At 58.1% G+C, this 20,055-nt stretch overlaps 2 protein-coding genes across 3 annotated transcripts in view; one reads left to right on the forward strand and one right to left on the reverse strand.

Annotated features, from left to right (window-relative positions):
* TXNDC11 (thioredoxin domain containing 11) overlaps positions 1-1,957 on the forward strand; it is a 59,943-nt gene extending 57,986 nt beyond the window's left edge. For both annotated transcript variants that reach the window (XM_042972425.1, XM_042972426.1), the window contains one exon: positions 1,203-1,957. In XM_042972425.1, coding sequence (XP_042828359.1) covers positions 1,203-1,845 — 643 coding nt within the window. In that variant the 3' untranslated portion in view covers positions 1,846-1,957. The remainder of the gene's footprint in view (positions 1-1,202) is intronic.
* A 1,871-nt stretch (positions 1,958-3,828) lies between these two features.
* Positions 3,829-11,790, reverse strand: SNN (stannin). Its single transcript, XM_042972427.1, has 2 exons — positions 11,706-11,790; positions 3,829-4,969 (listed from the first exon to the last, which is right to left on the reverse strand). Exon 2 carries the CDS (start codon positions 4,880-4,882, stop codon positions 4,619-4,621), a length of 264 nt encoding a protein of 87 aa, XP_042828361.1. The 5' UTR covers positions 4,883-4,969; positions 11,706-11,790; the 3' UTR covers positions 3,829-4,618.
* Positions 11,791-20,055: the final 8,265 nt, after the last annotated feature.

The following is a 20,055-nucleotide window of genomic DNA, read 5'->3' on the forward strand; positions in this document are numbered from 1 at the left end:
GCTACCCATCAGTAGAACACCTTTTGTCTTAGGTATTTGGCCTCTGGCTTTGTGTGTGGCGAGGGCTCGTGAGCTTGTAATGAGTGGTTTCTGGTTGGGCTTTGAAAGAACAGTATGATTGACTTTAGGCTAACGCTCAGCTTTCAGGTAACTCGTGCCCTCCTTCCAACAGTCCCGTGAGGGCAACAACACTCCCGTCACCCCTTCCACGGGTGAGGGGGTGCAGGGGTGCAGAGAGGCCGCCGGGCTGGGCACTCACGACGGTGGGCGGCAGTCTTACAGGTCTGCCTGGCAGGTGGCCCTGCCTCACCCCCGTTGCTTTAGGACAGCATAGCTGCTCTTTGCCCACCTTGTGCGTCAAGCTGGTGGCTTTGATTTAGTGTGGCCAGATTGTGTATACACAGGTCACTGTACACACGCCAGACATTTTGGTCATCAGGCAGTTAAATGACAACTTCTCAAAAGGAATTTTCTGCATCAGGGCTTGCAACAGAGTTTTGGGGAAAACCCCCTTCCTACATCACTTTGCTTCCTTATTCTATGCTCTCAGGGCGGGGCAGCCTTCCTTTCTCACAGTCCCTTGGTGGGTCTGTTTGACCGGAGTCGGGGCCTGAGTGACACTTCGCCCATTTTGCTAATAACAATGTCTCCAGATGTTGCCAGATGCCCGTGGCAGGGGCGGGTTATAGTCTCCCCCAGGTAAGAACTCCTGCTCTGAATAACGCGTCCTACCGGCTGGCTGAAGAAATCCGGCTGAGTGTTCAGTCTTCATTTCACCAAGCACTTTGACGGCCACAGGGTGACACAGGTGATGTCCTGCCCGGGGACGCCCTTCCTTACCGGCCACTGGGCCTCCCAGAGCTCGAAGAGGCCCCTCTGCCCACACGCTGCCGGTGCCCTCTTGGGCCTGGGAGTTCCTTGTCTTGCTTAGAAGGTTGTTAACAGAAACTGAGCTCTTTGTCCTGGGAACAGACACACAGTTGAGATAAGCGGCCTTAATTACAGAACAAGCACATGCGACAGGCTCCGCCTTGTGGAAACATTTTTGCCCAGATAACATTTTCCTTGCTGACTTCCCGTAAGTAAAATCCTCAGAATGTCTCCTGGTGGGAAGCCAACAGCCTGGCCTCCGGTGGCAGTGCCGTCCGGACGGAGCGTGTTGACGGGGCTGTCCCCTCTGACTCCTTTCCCTCTCTCTCCAGGAAGGACCGCAGTGTGAAGTACCCCGAAGACCTTCCCATCACCCTTCCCAATCTGCTGAGGTTCATCCTGCATCACTCGGACCCGGCTTCTTCCCCTCGGAGCCGGGCTGATCCTCCCACCAAAGAGTGTGTTCAGAGCGAGGCCGTCTTCCAGCAGGGGCACATCTCCCACTTGGAGAGAGAGATCCGGAAGCTGAGGGCAGAGATCGGCGCCCTGCAGCGGGCGCAGGGGCAGGTGGAGGCCCAGCTCTCGAGCGCGCGCAGGGACGGGCACCGGCTGCTGCGGCAGAAGCAGAGCCTGGAGGCGCGCCACGGGCTGCTGCGGCTGCACAGCGAGCAGCTGCGGGCGCTGGCCGAGCGCAAGGCCCGCGAGCTCGAGGAGCTGGCCCGCAGGCTGCAGGAGCTGGCCGACGCCTCGCAGGACCTCCTCACCGAGAACGCGTGGCTCAAGATCCTGGTGGCCACCATGGGGCGGAAGCTGGAGGGCCGGGACGGAGCGGACGAGCTCGCTCCCCCGCGAGAGGCCCGCCCCGACCGCCCCGAGCCTTCAGGTCCCCCCCGGCTCCCGGGCAGCGCCCCTCCGCCTCCCAACGTCAGCTCCGCGCCGGCGTCCGAAAGGAGCGATGAGAACAGGACAGGCTGACTTGTAAAACGACACGAAGAAATCCGAGGAGAAAGCTGTACGTTGGGAATATATTTATGCAAATTTTATTGAAATTTATTGTAAATAAAGATTTTCTCAGTGGTCTAGAAAATCACGTTGAGTGTCATTCAGCTTTTCTTGAACAGGGATGACATCCCTCCGCTCATGGCACAGATTTGGTAGCTTTGAGACGGAAGCAGTAGCCCAGCCTGTTTGAAGATGTGGCTGAAACATCGGTCGGCGTCTCAGCGGCTCAGCCACCGGGTTCCCTCCCCACCCACCCCGTTGCTTCTGCGAGGACTCTCGGGATGAAAGGCTGATTTCCTGACCAGCCCATTGGAAGACCTCAGCACAACAGTCGGGCTCCTGAGAGAGAACTGAATGAGAGGCCGTGACTAAGCCATGTGGTTTGTGGCTCTGGCCTCTACGCTAAAAAAAAAAAAAAAAAAAAAAAAGTAGCTGTCGATCCAGGAACAATGAGTCCTATTATGTGGTGGTTCTCGGCCTCTCCAGGCACTCCCAATGGCCCCACAGAGACCCCCCCCCCCCCGCCACTGGTGCCCCGCTGTGCCTGTGACCGTGACCGGGCACCCACTGCCACGGCAGGGATGTCACCCCTGGCAACTGGGGCATCGTGGGATCGAGGACCCGCCGGGAGCAGAACCCAGGACAAAGTGGCGGTTCATCGTTTCGAAACCCAAACCTCCCTGGGACCACCCCGGTCGGGGTCAGCCCCGGGGTCCTCGGCTCCCCAAGGGGACGCAACCTGGGCGTGCGCTGATGGCTGGCTGCGGGAAGGAGAGGTAGAAAGCCTGGAAGTTCTGAAATGCGGGGAGAACAGATCAGACACCCCGACGCCTTCCACGTTTGTCTGGAGGGCCCTTCAGCAGAAGGCCAGCTATCTCCCTGATCTCCTGCCCAGCATCTTGGAACGAGCTGGCCCCCTCCGGCCTCCGGGGGCTCCGAGGGGGTCTTGCCTGACTTCTCAGGCTCGGCCATCCCCATTTAGGGGCCGACATCTCTCCTGGGCTAAATAAGGCCCAGCCGCCTTGCCCGGGCTCCTGGGTAGCCCCCTGGGGCATCTCATTCCTGCCTTCAGCTCACCCGGCTAAAGAGCTACCCTCCTCCCTCCCCCCGAGCTGATACTTCACGTTTGACCCCCAGTTTAAGTGCCGCCAAAATGAAGTGTTCCCTAAGCTCCTTCCTTGGGGGTTCCAGAAAGTAGATGAGTTCAACATGCTTTGTTGAGGAGACTTGGTGAGGCCAGAGGAGCCTCGGCCAGCCTGAGCAGGCCGCCAGAGCTTGGGAGGAGGAAGGGGTGGGCTGGGAGTGGGGTGGAAGCCGCCGAGGGCCAGGGCTCCCAGGTGAAGCCCGGGCCGGCCCCCAGTTTACTACGAAGGATGCCTACACAAGCCACGTTTTAATCACCATAGCTGAGGATGTGCTTCGGGATTGGGATTCACAATCTTAGCGAGTTCACCCAAGTGGGACGCCTTGGGGATGCAGGCTTTGGGGGTGCCGGCCCCACCAAGACAGCCACCAACTCATCTTCGTGGAAACCCGGTCCTGAACCTGACACTCACTCTCCCCCCACCCCCCTCCGCACCCTCCCCCAGGCGCCCCGTACCAGGGGCCGTCAGGCAGGTGATGTGCTCACAACCCTGGGCCGCACTCGGGGCTCTCCGAGCCAGGTCAGGGTACTCTCCCAGGTGGCCCGCCAGGGAAGGAGGGGCCTGGGACCCAGCAGGTGGGTGGTACTCTGAGAAGAAAGGAAACTAATGTGTGAACGGGGGAGGGAAAAACCCCTCGAACCTCCCCCCACCCTCCAGTGCAGAAAATACTAAATACGACAACAAACAAAAAAGCACGAGTTCCTCTTTCCCGGGCCGGCTGGGTTTCAGATGAAGGTTGGGGCCACGGGCTCTGGTGTTTCCAACGAAGCCTGCGCTAAGTGATGCCAGGGAGGGGGACAGCACGGGGGGGGGGGGGGGGGGAGGGGGGCAGTGTTCGGCCTGCTCGAGAAACTGCTCCGCCGCCAGGCCGCCCGGCAGCCCTCGGGACGCGTGCCCTGACTCGTCCTTCACCGGCTGGCCAGGGGCAGAGGCCTCCTTGCAGTGACTCCGCTCTCAACGGGAACTGGTCTCCGGCGACCGAAGCAGGGGCGTGTGGTTCCTCCATCCGTTGCCAGCCAAGCAGAAATCCCCACAGCACCCCAGCTGCTGAGCCACGACACTGAGAATGGACGGGTCACGTCCTCTGCCTGCACACGCCCGTGTGGAGACCCCTGCGCCGTGTACCGCAGGCCCTCCCGTGTCCCAGGCCCCCGCCCCCGGCGGAGCCTTGCGACGGCTCATCATCGCTACGGTCCCACGTGCTCTACACGGTATCGTTAAAAATCAGCAAACGAGGCTCTAAGCACATGCTTCCAGGGCCTATTTACACTTCAGAGGGTTGTGAGTCCCCGAATTACAGAAGTAGCTCCTTCCGGAACAGGCTCAGCTAAACATTCAAGTAACAAGAGCGCTACGGGGTCGAGAGCCCCGGCGAGGTCAGGCCTGCCCACTGCCTGCAATGGGCAGTCCCACCAGGAGGCCGAGGGGACGCCCGGGGCCACCGGGTCCTGGCTCAGGACGGCCAGGACGTCGGGAGTCCGTGCATGCGGTGACGAAGCCCGGCGAGGCCGTGCCAGCAAGCGTCAGCCCCGCCTCTCAGCGGCCCCCGCCCGCGCCTCCGCACCGGCTGCAAGAGGGCCTGGGGGCCTCGGCATCCCGGCTCAGCCGTGGACTTCTGGGCCGCTGGGGGTCAGCTTGGCCTTCCTCTCCACGCACGGTCCCTTGGCGGAGTACTGCACCAGCAGGAAGGGCTCCTTGGTCTCGCCATCCCCCACGATGCTCTCCTCGTCTTCCGACTGGCTGATGCGCTGCAGCCGCAGGTAGCACCAGCAGCCCAGGATCAAGGCCCCCAGGGCCGCGATGGCGATGAGGATGACGATGACCGTGACCACGCCCGTGGTGGGGCTGTGGTCCATAATAGACATGGTCAGCGCCTGGGGACGCTTCCGCGGGAGGAAGCTCGCAGGGCGGTCGGCTCAGCGAGGCTGGAACTCAGGCTGGATGCAAGGGCCCTGGAAGACAAAGCAGGGGTGAGGCGCCGGCGGGACTCCGACAGCTAACGGGCTCGGAGTGGGGGACAGGGGCTCTCCCACGGGGTCTCTCTGTAATCAGATCTCAGGCCTGACCACCCTGCCCTCATCCCAGTGAAAGACACTGGGAAATGACATCAGTCCCTCTCTCAAACAGGCGGCATGGGGAAGTCACCCAGTCTTCTGGAACACCTGGGAGAGGGAGCTGCAGCCGGCCTGGGAAGAGCCCGAAGCAGCCCGGTCCTGGACCGTGGAGGCACTCAGGACGGCTCTGGGGAGGGCAGGGAAGGGCGGGACAGAGCAGACCCCACGGGCTCCAAGCTCAGCGGCAGGCACAGGACCCAGACTGCACACGGGTCAGTACACCAGTGCCTGTCACTACAGATGCATCAGGGCCACGCCCAGGGCCACGGGGGACCTGGTGTCCGGATGCTACGTTGGGCGGGGTGGGTGAGACCCAGGGAGGCGAGGCGGAGGCTGAGCTGGCAAGAGGGGACGGCCCTTGGGGAGGAGCGTTCCTGGCAGGGGAGTGGCGTCTTTGAAGGCTCTGAGGCAGGAGAGGGCCTGCTGCTGAGAGGGCGCAGGAGCCGCAGGCGGTGGGCAGCTGGACCCGAAGCGTCAGCTGGTGCCAGTGGGCGGCCGGACCACCGTCTGGCCGCTGCGGGCTCAGACCAGCCCCTCCGCCTCGCAGGGCCTCGGGATCCTCCTCTGTTAACGGGGCTGGGGACTGGCACGGGCGGCCGGCAGCGGGAGGCACGGCACATACAAAACACCCAGACTCTTCCAGTGATGGTGGACGAGGCTGGAGGTGCTGAAGCCAGCGGGCGCCCCTGGGTCCCAAGACCCTGCACTTTCTGGCTTCTCCTCCTCACCGTACACGAACCAAATGATAGTGACTCGCACCCGAATGGTGTGAGGGTGGGGAAAAGCCCGCGCCCGCCGGGCACGCGGTAAGAGCCAGCTGCGGGATCCATTTCTCTGGTGAGAGGGACGTCAACGCAAGGACGCAGCACTGGACGGGGAGGTTTTCCCTCCAGACAGGATGGAACTTGACGTCCTTGAGCAATCATCGCCTTAATTAGAAATGGTTCTCACCCACACCAGGGAGACTCCCCGCCCGCCCAAGGCCAGGCTAGCCTGAAGGTCAGAGGCAGCTAAGTCCACTCCCCTGGGGTCTGTCCTGGAACCGGGGGCCCCCCAGTACGGCCCTGCCACCGGTGCTCACGTTTGCAGAGGCATCCTGGGCAGGGGGGGTGGCACTGTCCCTGCAGTCTGCCCCCTTCTTCCCACCTGCAGGGTCAGGCTGCTGTGGTCACGGCCAACAGGCTCCCTGGCCCACCTGTACGGGTCCACTGTAGCCAATACCCGGTCCCCCAGAGGAAAAGCCCCGAGTCCTTACAGTGACCTACAGGGCCTGACGGGACGCATCCCTACTTGCTGCTACTCCCTAGCCACAGTGATCCCACTGCCTCTGACCTCCAGGCCTTTGGCCCCGCAGGTCCTCCTCTGCCCCAACGCTCTGCTCCCCTCGCCCTTGTCCAGTGGCTCTCAGCTGGGGCGACTGTGCCTCCCAAGGGACATTTGGCAATGTCTGGAGACATTTTTGCCGTCACCACTGGCTGTGGGGGTGCTACTGCTATGGAGTGGGCAGAGGCCAAGGATGTGCTAAACATCCCACAGTGCCCTCCACGAACAGAGATCGGGCCCCAAACATCAACAGTGTGGATGGAGGGTGAGAAGCCCTGATGCTGTTGACGCCAGCTGAGGGGGGGGGGGGGGGACACCTTCCAGGCTCCGCAGTCCAGCGGGGAGAGTCCAGGAGGGTCTCCTTGTCCTACAACTGCACCTGCTCTCCCCCCCACCGCCGCCCACCGCTCCCTCCAGGGCGCTTGCTTCAGTGCGCAACCCTGGCTCCCACAGCACAGCCATCTGGTTAGCACTCGCCTCCCCCATCGGGCTGTGTGCTCCAGGAGGGGCCCTGCACACTTCTGTGCTGCCAAGTGCACAGGCTTATCCTGGCTTGTTCCCCGTCCTCGGCAGGGCTGCCATCAGCTCCCACAAGCCCTCTCAGCCTGTCCCCCCAGGCCTCCAGACAGGACAGGTAGCCCCCCGCCCCCTCCGCACACCCCTAGACGGCCTGCCAGCTGGGCCGGGGAACCTGTCCCCACCCCCAGGCTCTCCTCCTGCTAGGGAGGACAACCCACGTGCCTCGTCCCTCTCCCCGGACCTCTTGTGTCCAGGGCCTGCTGGCGCACCTGCCTTCCCACCAGGCCCCCGGACAGGAAGACAGCGCGGTGTATCAATTCAGAAGGGGAAGTGTGTGTGTGTTTGGGGAGTGGGGGTGGTTTGGGGGCAGGAAGTGGGAAATCAAACAGTGGCAGCAAGATGGAGGGTGGGGGGACCCCAGGGGCCGAACCTGCCGGGGGGCCTAGGAGGCACCTACAAGTCCAGGGGGAAGCCAAGTGGCCCCTGGACTGATGAGGAAACGGAGACAGCAGCAGCCCCAGTTTAAAGGGACCCTTCGAGAGGAGTGGTGACCTCCAAGCCGTGTCTGCTGCACCTGCCCCAGGCCAGGAGGACTGGGCAGAGCCAGGTATGGGCCTCTCCCCGCCATGAGCATAGGGCCGGGTGACCAGGCCATGGGCATGACCGGCCTATGCTCCCTGGCACCCCCCAGAATGCGTTTGCTTATTGCTTCATTCACTCGGCAACATTTCCTGGGAACTGATTAAAAAACAAAAAATCTCACCGCGTCATCCGCTGCTCAGAACCCTCCCTGACATCAGCAGAGAATCAAAACCCCCTGCCCCTCCCCGTCTTCCCACCTCAAGGCCTCTGAACTTTCTGTTCCTTCTGCCTGGAATGTTCTTCCTGGGTTGTCCCATGACTGGCCCCTTCCTATTATATGGGACTTCCTCTGCAGGTCCCTCTGGGAAGATATCTTCCCAGACCACCCTGGCTCCAGATGCCCCACCGCCCCACGCCTGCCACCGCCTTGCACAACTTTGTGTCATTCCCTAGGGCTCCCTGCTGCCTGAAGTTCTCTCGGGTCAGAGAACATGCCGCCTTGGCGGACTCTGAGTCTGTAAGCAGAGGGCATTGTCCATCTTGCCCACGGCTGATCCCCAGCCCTATTCTCAGCACACAGCAGGCGCTCAATAAATGTCTGCTGAGAGTTCCGAGCCTGGGGACAGAGTGATGAGATAGAGGGGCCCCTGCCCTCATGGGGATCATGGTCAGCAGCACCCCACCCCCGAGCCAGCTCTCCAACCCAAAGCCACTACTGGGACCCTACGCGTGGGTCCCCGCACCTGTCCCAACCGACTCCTGCCAGAGGCTTGCAGCCTGAGAGCGAGGGCAGAGGCATCGTGTGCAGGTGGATCCACAGCAGGCCTGAGCCCATGAAAGGCAGCTGCCTCCACGTGCTGGGGGGCAGGGAGAGGAGGGGGCCACCAAGAATCAGAGCCCAGAGGAAACCTGAAGCATGAGGGCGGCTGGCTGGTTCCAACCCCTGCACCCTCTTTGGCCCGGGCTGGACCCCATCTCTCCTGGACTTCTCTCATGCCCTTCTGAACCAAAGTAGCTCCTGCAATCAGCAGACGCCTCGCCCTGATCCAGGAAAACCCACGGGGTGGGATCAGGAGGGCCACAGCTTGGGCCGGGTGGATGCCCAGGATGGCGTGTGGGAGACCCGGACCCCTGAGAATGATCATCAAGGAGTTAACATTCATTCCCTATGTTTAATCCTCCTAACGACCCTGCTCACTGGTCTCAACCCCCCCTTTACAGATAAGGAAACTGAGGCACAGACAGTTCGAGTAGATTGCTCAAGAGTGAAGAGCCAGAAAGCAGGATGTGCCCCCAGAAGTGGAAGCCCAGGTGACCAAAGGAAGGGGTCTTCCAAATGCAGAGGGTGGGGCCAGACTGGTGAGGGGGTGGGGCGGGCAACAGAACGTACTCCCTCGTCCCCCACCTCAGCAGCACGTCCTCACGAGCTCCCTCGGTCAGGACAAAGATCAGCACTGGAAACCCGAGGCCATCTGGATTCCCTGGAACATACAGGACCAACCCTCCACCCTCCCACTCTGCGGACCCCCGGCCCTGCCTCCCTCGACCAGGGTGGCCTGTCCCTCAGGTCTCCCCCACAGCTCCTGCAAAAACAGGCCCTGAAGCCCCGCCTCCCAGTCTACTGAGGCCGCCCCCCTGAGCCCCCCATTCCCTGCCCCCTCTGCCCACCAGCAAGTTCAAAAGGAGAGTCCCCACCTCGGCCACCAGCAAGCTGAGGGCAGATGCCTTTCACTGTCCTGCTGTCCCTCAAAGGCCCACAACTTAGGTCTTCCCCAATGTAGCACTGGGGTCCAGTTACCTGCCTCTTCATGGGACCCCAAAACGGAGCCTTAACCCCAGTCCACGGGTGACCTTACACACTCAGGCCCAGGGGGGCCACAGCTAGCAACAGGATTCACACCCCCACCTCCCCCACCGCCTTCCCCCCTCTACTGTGAGCTGTTCTGACCTAGCCACGCAAACTGCCCCGCATGGCCTCAGTTTCTCAGTGTGCAAAGTGGGAATGAGGCCCTGACCTCACCCCCCAGGCTGTGGGGAGGATGAGCGGTGATAAGCAATGGGAAAACGGAAGGGCCATGGGGCCATGGGGTTTGCGTGTCACCAGGCACCACGCCTTCCTGGTGCCACAGGGAGGACAGTGAGCCCTTGGGACCACCTCCGCCTCCTGTCCCCAAGGACCTGCCTCCCAGGAGGGTACAGAGCCTGGTCCGGGCCTGTAACGACACACAGCCTCTTCCTCAAGGACACCTGCCACCTTCTCGCTTAACTGGGCATATCACAAGTGTCACCCCGCCCAGCAGGACGCCAGCTCGCCACCCCAACCCTGCAGCCTCCATCTCTGGGACGACCCTGCTTACATGGGCCCCTGCTTACAGTGCTTGTGGCACTGCCCCTAGGGGTTACGCCATGCCCTGCGACAACAAAGCCATCTATCTGCCAGGTGTGCCAAGAAACCAGACACTGCCCCTTGGGGGACCCCAGTTCACAAGCCAGAAACATTTCCTGCCTGGTTTTCCGATTAGAAACACAGGATTGCAGGCAGGACGCAGGTGAAACATCTACTCCGCGCCAGGCCCAAGCAGGCGTGGGGACCCAAGGATGCATCCCGTGAGGTTCCTGCACTCCAAAAACCAGGATTGAGAGTAGCAGGGATGCCGATGGGAAACTAACCATCACGGGGCTGTGCCCAGCCACGTAGCCAGTGTCCCCTCAGCCTCCGTCACCCACCCAACCATACCCCAGCCCCCCCGAAGAGGAAGCTCGCACCAGAACCCCCTAGGTTCCCCGCGGGCAGAAGAGGAAGCTGGTACAGACTGAGCCGAGGGACTGCCCCAAGGTCAGTCTTGGTCTTGTGTGGCCCAGGCATGAGGCTCATGCCCCCACCCTGTGAATCAGCCACTGGTCATTCTCACAGGGTCAGCCACTTGGCCCAACGACTCTGGCAATAACAGTAGATGCTGAACAAAAGTTGGCAATGATTACTTTGTGCTAGACGCTGAGATGCTGAACGCTTCACACGAATCAGCTCTCCTTTCAGCCTCAAAACAACCCTAGTGTTATCACTATGCCCACTTTGCAGATAACATGCGGCTCAGAGAAGTTCAGTCAATTGCCCAAGGTCACACAGCTCAGAAGTAGCCGCAGAGGGATTCAAACCCAGGCAATCTGCATCTGGAATCCCAGATTTCAACCCTAACAGGGAAATATCATATTCTTGACCCCCACCTCCCCACTCCCCTGCCTCAGGCCCAGGTGAACCCCTGTCCCACTGGGGCAGGCAGAGTGAGGAGGGCTCGATGCTGGGGACACAGGGATGACAGGCGCCCGGCAGCTACCGCGTGCCTAGCGCGGTCGACGTGCAGGCGCGGTGCCAGACGAGCTCCACGCACCCTCTCATTTAACCCTGCCAGGCGACGCCATCTCCACCCCTCCACCAAGGAGCTGAGTGAGGCTAGAGGGACGAAGGGGCTCAGCCTACTGGGGGACAGCTGGAGGGGGACAGACAGCTGGAGAAGCGACTCCAGTCTGCCCGCCCGGGGGGACGGAGGGGGGGGGGGCCACTATACCCAGTCATGCCCACGCCGCGCAGTCATTGCCGATGGAAACCCGGCACCAAATGCTGCGGCCCGTCCTCAGTTTCCCCACTTGCGAAATGGGCGCCAGACGTCGCCAGCAGCCGCACTCCCACCCCTAACCCCCGGAGCCCGCCGGACCACCCTGGGGGACGCCAGGACGCCCGCCTTCTCCGTTAATTTCAAATATCCCGAGGAGCCCGGCGGCCGGCTTGGGGCGCGGAACTGCGGGCCGCGGTGGCGGGCATGCAGTGGGGGTGGGGGGAAACACCCGCTCCCCGCAAAGCGGCCGCCGCCCCCCGCCGCCTCCTTTGTCCCGATCTCGCCGCAGCGCAGCGGACAAAGAACCCCCGCCCGCGGGCGCGGGCCCCCCGGAACAGATCCTCCGCGCCCCCCGCCCCGCAGCCGCGACCCCGCCCGGGCCGTCCCTCCCCCGCCGCGGCGACCCCCACCCCCACCCCCACCCCGGCCCGCGGCCGAGCCGCCCCTCGCGAGCCCCCAGCCCATCGGGGGCCGCCCCTTCCCCTCCCGCACGTCCCCGCCCGGTCCCAGCGCCCGACCCGTCGGGCTCCGCTCACCATGGCGCCGCCCGCAGCCCGGCCCGATCGCCCCGCGGCAGCCCCGCGGGCCCGGCTCCGCCCGCCAGCTAGCCCGGTCCGGCCGCCGCGCACCGTCGGGACGCCGGAGCCCCGCTCTGCGGCGGGCGGAGCATCCCCGGCTCCGCCCCGGCGGGAGGCGTGGCCCTCTGGGAGCGGCCAATGGAAGCCCGCGCTGGGACGGCGGGGCGGGGCGGACCGGGGCGGGGTCACGTGCGCGCGGGGCCGGGGCGGCCCGGGAGGGGCGGGGGCTGAGCGCAGCTGGCAGTCCTGGGGGAGGGGGCCGGGGGCCGGGGGCGGGGGCGGGGGGCGGGCTCGGCCTCGGCGCGCGCGGATTGGGCGCCTGGGGCTGTGCGGGACGCCGGCCGCAGCTCTCCCTCCAGCGCCCCGACGCTGCCCCTATTCCCGCCCACTCACGGAGAGGGAAACTGAGGCGCGCCGCAGGTAAGGGTGTAGCCTGGAAACGGGGAGCGGCGGAACCCCGGGCCGGGGCAGCAGAGAGGCGGGACCTTGGAGTTGAACCTGCTAGTCTGGGGAAGGAGCAGGTCATTCACTCCTCCCTTCATTCGTTCATTCATTCATTCATTCATTCATTCATTCATCGTTCATGCTTCCGTTGGCTCCACACTACGGAACACCCACGGGTGCCGGGCTCGCCGGTGGCCACGCGAACAGACACGAACACGACAGACAACGCCCCTGCCCTCACGGAGCTCTCATGCAGGTGCGGGCTGAGGCCGCGGGGCATTTGGCCGCTTGTAGTCATGGAATTGAACGTACGAACCCTGGGATTAGCCCCCACCAGGTGCCACGACCTGTACTAACCGCTCAACACACTTCTTCGACCCGACCTGGGACAGAAGAACCAACCCAGACTCCAAAGTACTGAAGTACCCCCAGCCCTCTCGTGATAGAGGTGGGATTTGAGGCCGGGCCTTGTCTACCTGTAAACCCCAAGGTGCCAGTTAGTAATCTCCATTTGTCCACCCAAAAAGGCAGTCCAGCGAGATGACACTCCCTTTGTGGCCAGCTGGGGCCTACAGGAGAGGTGAGAGTGGGTCCTCCAAAGCCTCTGTGGCCCAAGTTTCCAGGGCCCCCCCGGTCTGGAAGGCAGGAGGGGGGCAGGGGGAGCCCCTCATCCTGGGAGCTGGAAGGCTTGTCTGCTGTAACAGTCTTTCCCAGCCTCCAGCAAAGCCTCTGGGAGAAGATGGGAGAACCCAGCTCACCAGGCCTGGTGGCCAGGCCCTCCTTACTCCCCCCGCTCCACAGCTGGCCTCTTTCCAGGTTTGCACGCACCCAGCTGTTTCCCCGCTCTGGGCCTTTGGCAGTGCTCTTTCCTCCTGCTGCAGCATTCTTGCCCTTCACCTTTCAGATCTCCACAGCAGTCCCCTTCATTATTCTCCCTGGTCTGTCTCTCCCCCTCAGGACTGGGTCTGTCCTTTTCTGCCAAGTCTGCAGAATCGCACCTAGCACCCAGTAGGTGCTGAATATGGGGATGATGCGTGAATGAATGAATGAACAATCACACTGCAGAATTCCGGGCCTGGCCCCGCTACACCCTAGCCTAGGAGGTCCAGATGGTGAACTGGGGGAGGGGGGGGCGGGTGGCTGGAGGGGGTGTAATTAAGCGGGAACAGGGGACAGAGAGGCACAGGGAAGCCCAGCTTGAGGTCAGGTACCCCTGAGGCCAGATCAAGCATCTCAGAGCAGCTCCTGGGCCCTGCCCAGAGGAGCCACACCTGGGAGCCCAGAGCAGGAGGAAACAGGTTCTTCCCAATGAGCCAGTTCCAGCGGGTCTGGACAGCCCCATCCTTAGTTGGCAAAGACCTCATTAGTGGTGAGGACATGGCAGGGGTGAGCTCAGAATCCCAGTGCCAGGACTGGCAGATGAGTGAGGATGCCAGGGACACTCTGGGGAGAAAGATTCTGGGAAAATGCCCCATGACTTAAAAGTTGAGAGACCACTGGGTTCAAATCCAGCCTTTCCTGCTGGCTAGCTTTGGAAAAGCAGCCTACCCTCTCTGTCCTTCATGTGAAAATGGGGGTGGGAGTTAGGTCACCATCACAAGGTCATTGTGAGCCCATCAAATGCTTGGTTCCGATGCAGAGGAAGCAATCCTACCCATTCACTTTTACAAAATTTTTTTTTAATGTTTATTTGAGAGAGAGAGAGAGAGAGAGCATGAGCAGAGGAGGGCGAGAGAGAGAGGGAGGCACAGAATCTGAAGCAGCTTCAGGCTTTGAGCTGTTGGCACAGAGCCCGATGTGGGGCACCAACTCACAAACTGAGATCATGACCTGAGCTGAAGTTGGAGGCTCAACCAACTGAGCCACCTGGGTGCCCCGCTCTTAACATTAGTAACAGGGGCAGACAGGTGTGGGGTGAACTTGGGCTTCACCATGTGGAATTGGGGCAAGTCACCGCACCTCTCTGAGCCTCAGGCTCCTCCTCTTCACAGGGGGTCCCATGAAACCCACCCGTGGGAATGCTCAGAGATGGGGGGCTGGTCGTAAGCATCCTGGGTCCAGGCTTCCTCTTGTCCGGAGTGAGTTGTTTCAATAAGAAGAACACGAGTAACAGTAGCAACAGACAGCAAACACCACATATGCATAAGCACATTTTAACCCCATTTGACGGATGGGGAAACTGAGGCACAGAAATCACCTGGAAGTCGTGATAAAATGCATATTCTGACTCAGTAGGTCTGGGCCTGAAGTTCTGCTTTTCTCACAAGCTCCCAGGGGGTAGTGATGGTTTGTGAACTGTGCTTGGAGCGGTGAGAGGTGAGGCCCTTGGCTAGAGGTCACACAAGTGGGGGGCCCCCCGAGCATGTTTCGTCCTCACATCGTAGGCTGCCGAGTGCCCTTAACCGTGGCTGTAACTTCCTGCCTGGCCCCGGCCTTCTCCCCTACAGAGAAGAAGCAGGAAGCGTAGGTCCCCTCCCCAAGCCCATTTCCTCTGTCAGGGCCCCTGCCACCTTCCTCCAGGGTGACATCTGGCCCTTAGAACCTCCCAGCCCCCAGCATCTCCCAGGGGGGTCCTCTCTGTTGATGGCGTGGAGCTTCTCAGATGCTCATTAGCCAGGAAGATAATTAAGGGCGAGCGATGAGTTCACCCTGGCTCCCTGGGGCTTGCTGAGACCCAGCTGGGCCTGCCCTGTGCCAGCCTGGCCCTGTGCCCGCTTCCCTGGGGTGCTGGAGGGGCCGGAACCAGGGAGGGGCTTTCTGGGGAGCAGAGAGGTGTCAGCCAGCTGACTCCAGCTGGGCTTCCCTGCTTAGCCACAGCTATCAGGCTGGGTCTCCCCCCAAAAGGGTACCAGGCGTAAATACAACTGGAAACGGCTGGGCCTTCGGGCCGTTTCCCAAAGGGAAAGGTGACCCATTGGTAAGGTCTGCAGGGTGGGGTTAGGTAGGGCACAGAGAAGCCGTCACGTAGCTCTGAATCACACAGCGATTGTCTGGTTCAAGGGGAAGAAGCTTCACCTCCTGTTACGCAGCTGTAACATCCCTTGAAGGCTGGCTCAGCCCCTTGTCACCCGGAGAGAGCAGACCCTGGGCTCAGAATCTTGCTCTGTCTACACCCTTGACCTGGAACTTAATAGCGTGTCGTTCTCTGCCTATGTATGTTTGCAGTTACTTTCTCTTTGTGGCACAGGTATTGCTTTGCCATTGATGACAGTGATATACCCATTGCTTATTACATCACCCTAATATTTAGTGGGGTGGGAAGAGTGAGTCACCTTGAAGCAGAATGTAACGGAAGATAAGTGTAGAGGTGACACGGGAACAGGGAAGCAAGGGGACGGTGGCAGATGGTTGGATGAGGTGGGGAACCTGTCCAGCCGGCCAGAACTCAGGTTAGGAACCCCAGGTGCACAGAATTGCGGGCACATCATAATCCGGATCATGGTGTATTCTCTTTGGTCCTTGCAGGACCTGCTCTCGTTTTCTTGAATATTTTTTAAGGGTTTGTTTATTTTTGAGAGAGAGAAAGAGAGTGCACGAGCAGGGAGGGGCAGAGAGACGGGGAGACAGAACCCAAAGTAGGCTCCAGGCTCTGAGCTGTCAGCACAGAGCCCGGCGCGGGGCTGAACCCACAAACCGTGAGATCACAACCTGAGCTGAAGTTGGATGCTTAACCGACTGAGCTACGCAAGCCCCCTTAAAAATTGCCATAATTATTTTAGTCACATACTACGCCCATCCATCAAAAGCTAGGACCCTAACAATGGCCAACATCTAATCCCGAGGCAGCCCTCCCATCCCTGCCTTGTATCCTGTCTGTATCTCAGCCTGCTTTCCCTTTTGATTGGTTTTATCATACCCACATCCTAAAAAATATACAGGCACACGGTGGAGATATTGTCGATTTTATCCAGACCAACGTAGTAAAGCAAATACCGCAATAAAGCGAGTCAGATGCATTTTTTTTTGGCTTCCCAGGGTATGTAAGAGTTATGTCTACACCACACTGGAGCCTATTAAGTGCGCAATAATATTAGGTCTAAAAAAACGATGCACATGCCTTTAGCAATTCTAAAAACACACTAGCCATCGTCTGAGCTTTCAGTGCGTCATAACCTTTCTGCTGGTGGAGGGTCTTGCCTCGATGGTGATGGCTGGTGGCTGCTGAAGGTGGGGGTGGTGGCTCTGGTGGTTTCTTAAAATGAGACAACAGTGAAGTTTGCCGCATCGATGGCTTTCCTTTCCAGAACAATTTCTCTGTAGCACGTGACGCTCCTCGCGAGCGTGTCACCCACAGTGTAGAGCTTCTGTCCAAACTGGAGCCAGTCCTCCAAACCCCGCTGCTCCTTCCTCCGCTCGGTCTCTGGAATATTCTCGATCCCTTGTTGCCGTTTCAACCACCTGCACGGCATCTTCACCAGGAGTAGATTCCATCTCAAGGAACCACTTTCTTTGCTCCTTCATAGGAAGCAGATCCTCATCCGTTAAAGTTTTACCATGACACTGCCGCAGTTCAAATAGAACAATAATGAAAAGGTGCGGAACATTTTGCAAGAATTACCAGAATGTGACACAGAGACACAGAGCGAGCAGATGCTTTTGGGGAAAAAGTCACCCATAGACTTGCTCAGCACAGGGTTGCCACGAACTTTCAGTTTGTAAAAAAAAACCACAGTGTCCGTGATGCACAGTGAAGCGAAGCGTGACAAAACAAGTTCTCCCTGTGTTTTTAATTTTAGTTTCTTCTCGCTCACTTTATTAGAAGAGTATATTAGCTTCTCGGGGCCGCTGGGACGCATAACCACAAACCTGGCGGCTTAAGACCATAGAAATTTATTCTCTCTCAGTCCAGGAGGCCAGAGATCTGATATCAAGGTGTCGGCAGGGCCGTGCTCCCTCTGAAGGTTCCAGGGAAGGATCTGTTGTTCCCTGTCGCTCCTGGTGGCTGGTAGCCAGGCTTGGCGGTCCTTGGCCTGTGGACGCGTCACCCCAGTGTCTGCCACCGTTGTCCCAAGTGACCTCCCCTGTGTGTCATTGTCTCTCCCTCCCACCCCCCTACATTATTGAAGAGTAATCGACAAATATAACTATATATTTAAAGGGTACAGGGATGCCTGGGTGGCTCAGTCGGTTGAGCGTCCGACTTCGGTTCAGGTCATGATCTCTCATTTTGTGAGTTCAAACCCCGCACTCGTGAGCGTCCAAGCTCAGTTCAGAGCCTGAGCTTGCTTTGGATTCTGTGTCACCCTCTGTCTTTGCTCCTCCCCCACTCTCTCAAAAATAAGTAAACATTAAAAAAAATTTTTTAAGTATACAATATGATGATTTGATACACATATACATTATGTACCAAGATAATTATATCGTGATGCTGAACATCCTTCTCAACCATGGATATACATGGTATATCAAGGTAATCGACACACCCGTCCCCTCACATGCTTGCCTCTGTGTGTGTGTGTGTGTGTGTGTGTGTGTGTGCGTGTGTGTGTGTGTCCCACACCTTCTTCATCCATGCATCCGTTGATGGACATTAAAGTTTGTCTCCATGTCTTGGATCTTGTGAATATCGCTGCAGAGACATAAGGGTACAGGTGTTTCTTCAAGATCTTGATTTCCTTTCCTTCAGATCTATACCCAGAAGTGGGATTGCTGGATCGTAGGGTAGTTCTACTTTTGATATTTTGAGGAGCGTCCATACTGTTTTCCCTCCTGGCTGCACCAGTTTCCATTCTCACCCGCAGTGCACCAAGGCTCCCCTTCCCCACTTCCTCCCCAACACTTGTCTCTTGTCTTTGTGATGACAGCCATGCTAACGGATTTGAGGCGGTATCACCTTGTGGTTTGGATTTGCGTTTCCCTGGTGGTGAGTGATGTTGGGCACCTTTTCATCTACCTGTTGGCCATTCATGTATCTTCTTCGGGAAGATGTCTGTTCAGGTCCTTAGCCCATTTTTCCATCGGATTGTTTGCTGTTTTGGCTATTGAGTTGTATGAGCTCTTTATATATTTGGGATCCCATTCCGTAGATTGCCTTTTCGCTTCATGGATGGTTTCCTTTGCTTTTCACAAGCTCTTTGGTTTTATATAGTCCCACTTGTTTGTTTTAGCTTTTGTTGCCTGTGCTTTTGGTATCTTATATAAGAAATCATTGCCAAGACTAACATTAAGACTAACATCAATGTTTTCTTCTGGAAGTTTTATGATTTGAGGTCTTACGTGTAAGTCTTTGATCCATTTTGAGTTAATTGTTATGAGTGGTATGAGACGGGGTCTGGTTTCATACTTTTGCATGTGGATATCCAGTTTTCCCAATACCACTTATTGAAGAGACTTATTTTTCACCTCTGTGTGTTCTTGGTACCCTTGTCAAAAAAATTAGTCGACCACGCATGGGTGAGGCCCATTCTCACCCAGTATGACCTCATCTAAACTTAATTAATCACATCTGCAAAGACCCTGTTTCCAAATAAGTTCATATTTACAGGTTCCAAGGATTAGGACTTGAGTATGTTTTTGGAGGAGGGGGAACACAATTCAATCCACAGCAAAGGGCATCCAGGCCACCAAAAAATGGTATCAGGGCACGTGAATCTTCTGGGACTTAGTTTCTTTATGTAATAGTATGTAGCTAGGATTGACCCATAATAGTTCACTTGTTTTAGCTGTTCTGTCCCAGTCCACTAGGTCAGTGGACCCCTGATCCATCACCTCTCCTGCGGATGGCCTTTTGGGTCGTGTCCCATTTGGGCCGTGTCCCACTTGGTTTTTGTTTAAATTTTTTTTTTATGTTTATTTATTTTTGAGAGACAGGGGGAGACAGCACCAGCGGGGGAGGGGCAGAGAGAGAGGGAGACAGAATCCGAAGCAGGCTCTGGGCTCCGAGCTGCCAACACAGAGCCCGACGTGGGGCTCAAGCCCACGAGCCGTGAGATCATGCCCTGAGTCAAAGTTGGACACCTAACTGACTGAGCCACCCAGGCGTCCCTAAAGTGGTTGTACTAATTACATTCCTACCCTCAGCATGTGCCACCCATGTCCTTTCTGACACTTGGTATTTTTAGATTTGAAAATGTTTGCCAATTGAGTATAAAATTATTTCTAGTTGAGATCTTGATCTGTATTTCCTTGATCACTAATGATACGAAGCATCCTTCTCAACCCTACGGACTAAAACATCTTCACATATACTTTCTACTAAGGTTCTGCAGCTTTGTTTTAGACATTTGAGTTCATAATCTATCATCCTTCCCAACACTGAGTTCTAAAGGAGATTTACCTATAATTTCTATTGAAGACTTTTAAGTGTTTTTTGTTGATCATTGGCATTTAAGTCTTCAGTCTAGAGTTGAGCTTTGTATAGATGGTACGAGGTAGGGATCGGTCGTATAATCTCAGGGGCTTTTGTAGGGTAGCAGGTGTATTTGGGGAACAGTGGGACAGGACATTCGACTGGAACTCTGGAGTGTACTGGAAATTGCTCACCGGATTTTCTCAAATTCTGCTTTTTCAAATTCTGCTTCTCGCATGGACTGTCGCCTGTGAAATCTTAAGCTTCATGTCTGTGAGCCTCAGTTTCCTCATCTGTACAACAGTGGATACTGCCCTGGGTATGGAGATTATATGAGTTAAAATATGCAGAATGCTCCCCACGTTGCCTGGTACACAGCATAAGAACACTGACTAGCATTTATTGAGCACTTACTGTGTGCCAGGTCACTTGCCGAGTACTTGATATGTGCTATTAAGTCAGTGGGCCCCTGGCAACTCCACGAAATAGATGTTATTCCCTACCGTTTACAGATGAGGAAACTGAGTCTCAGTGGGGGTGAGTAAATCCTCTGAGGGCACACAGCTAGCATGCAGT

This window comes from Panthera tigris, chromosome E3 (assembly GCF_018350195.1).
Source record: "Panthera tigris isolate Pti1 chromosome E3, P.tigris_Pti1_mat1.1, whole genome shotgun sequence".
Taxonomy (NCBI): Eukaryota; Metazoa; Chordata; class Mammalia; order Carnivora; family Felidae; genus Panthera; species Panthera tigris.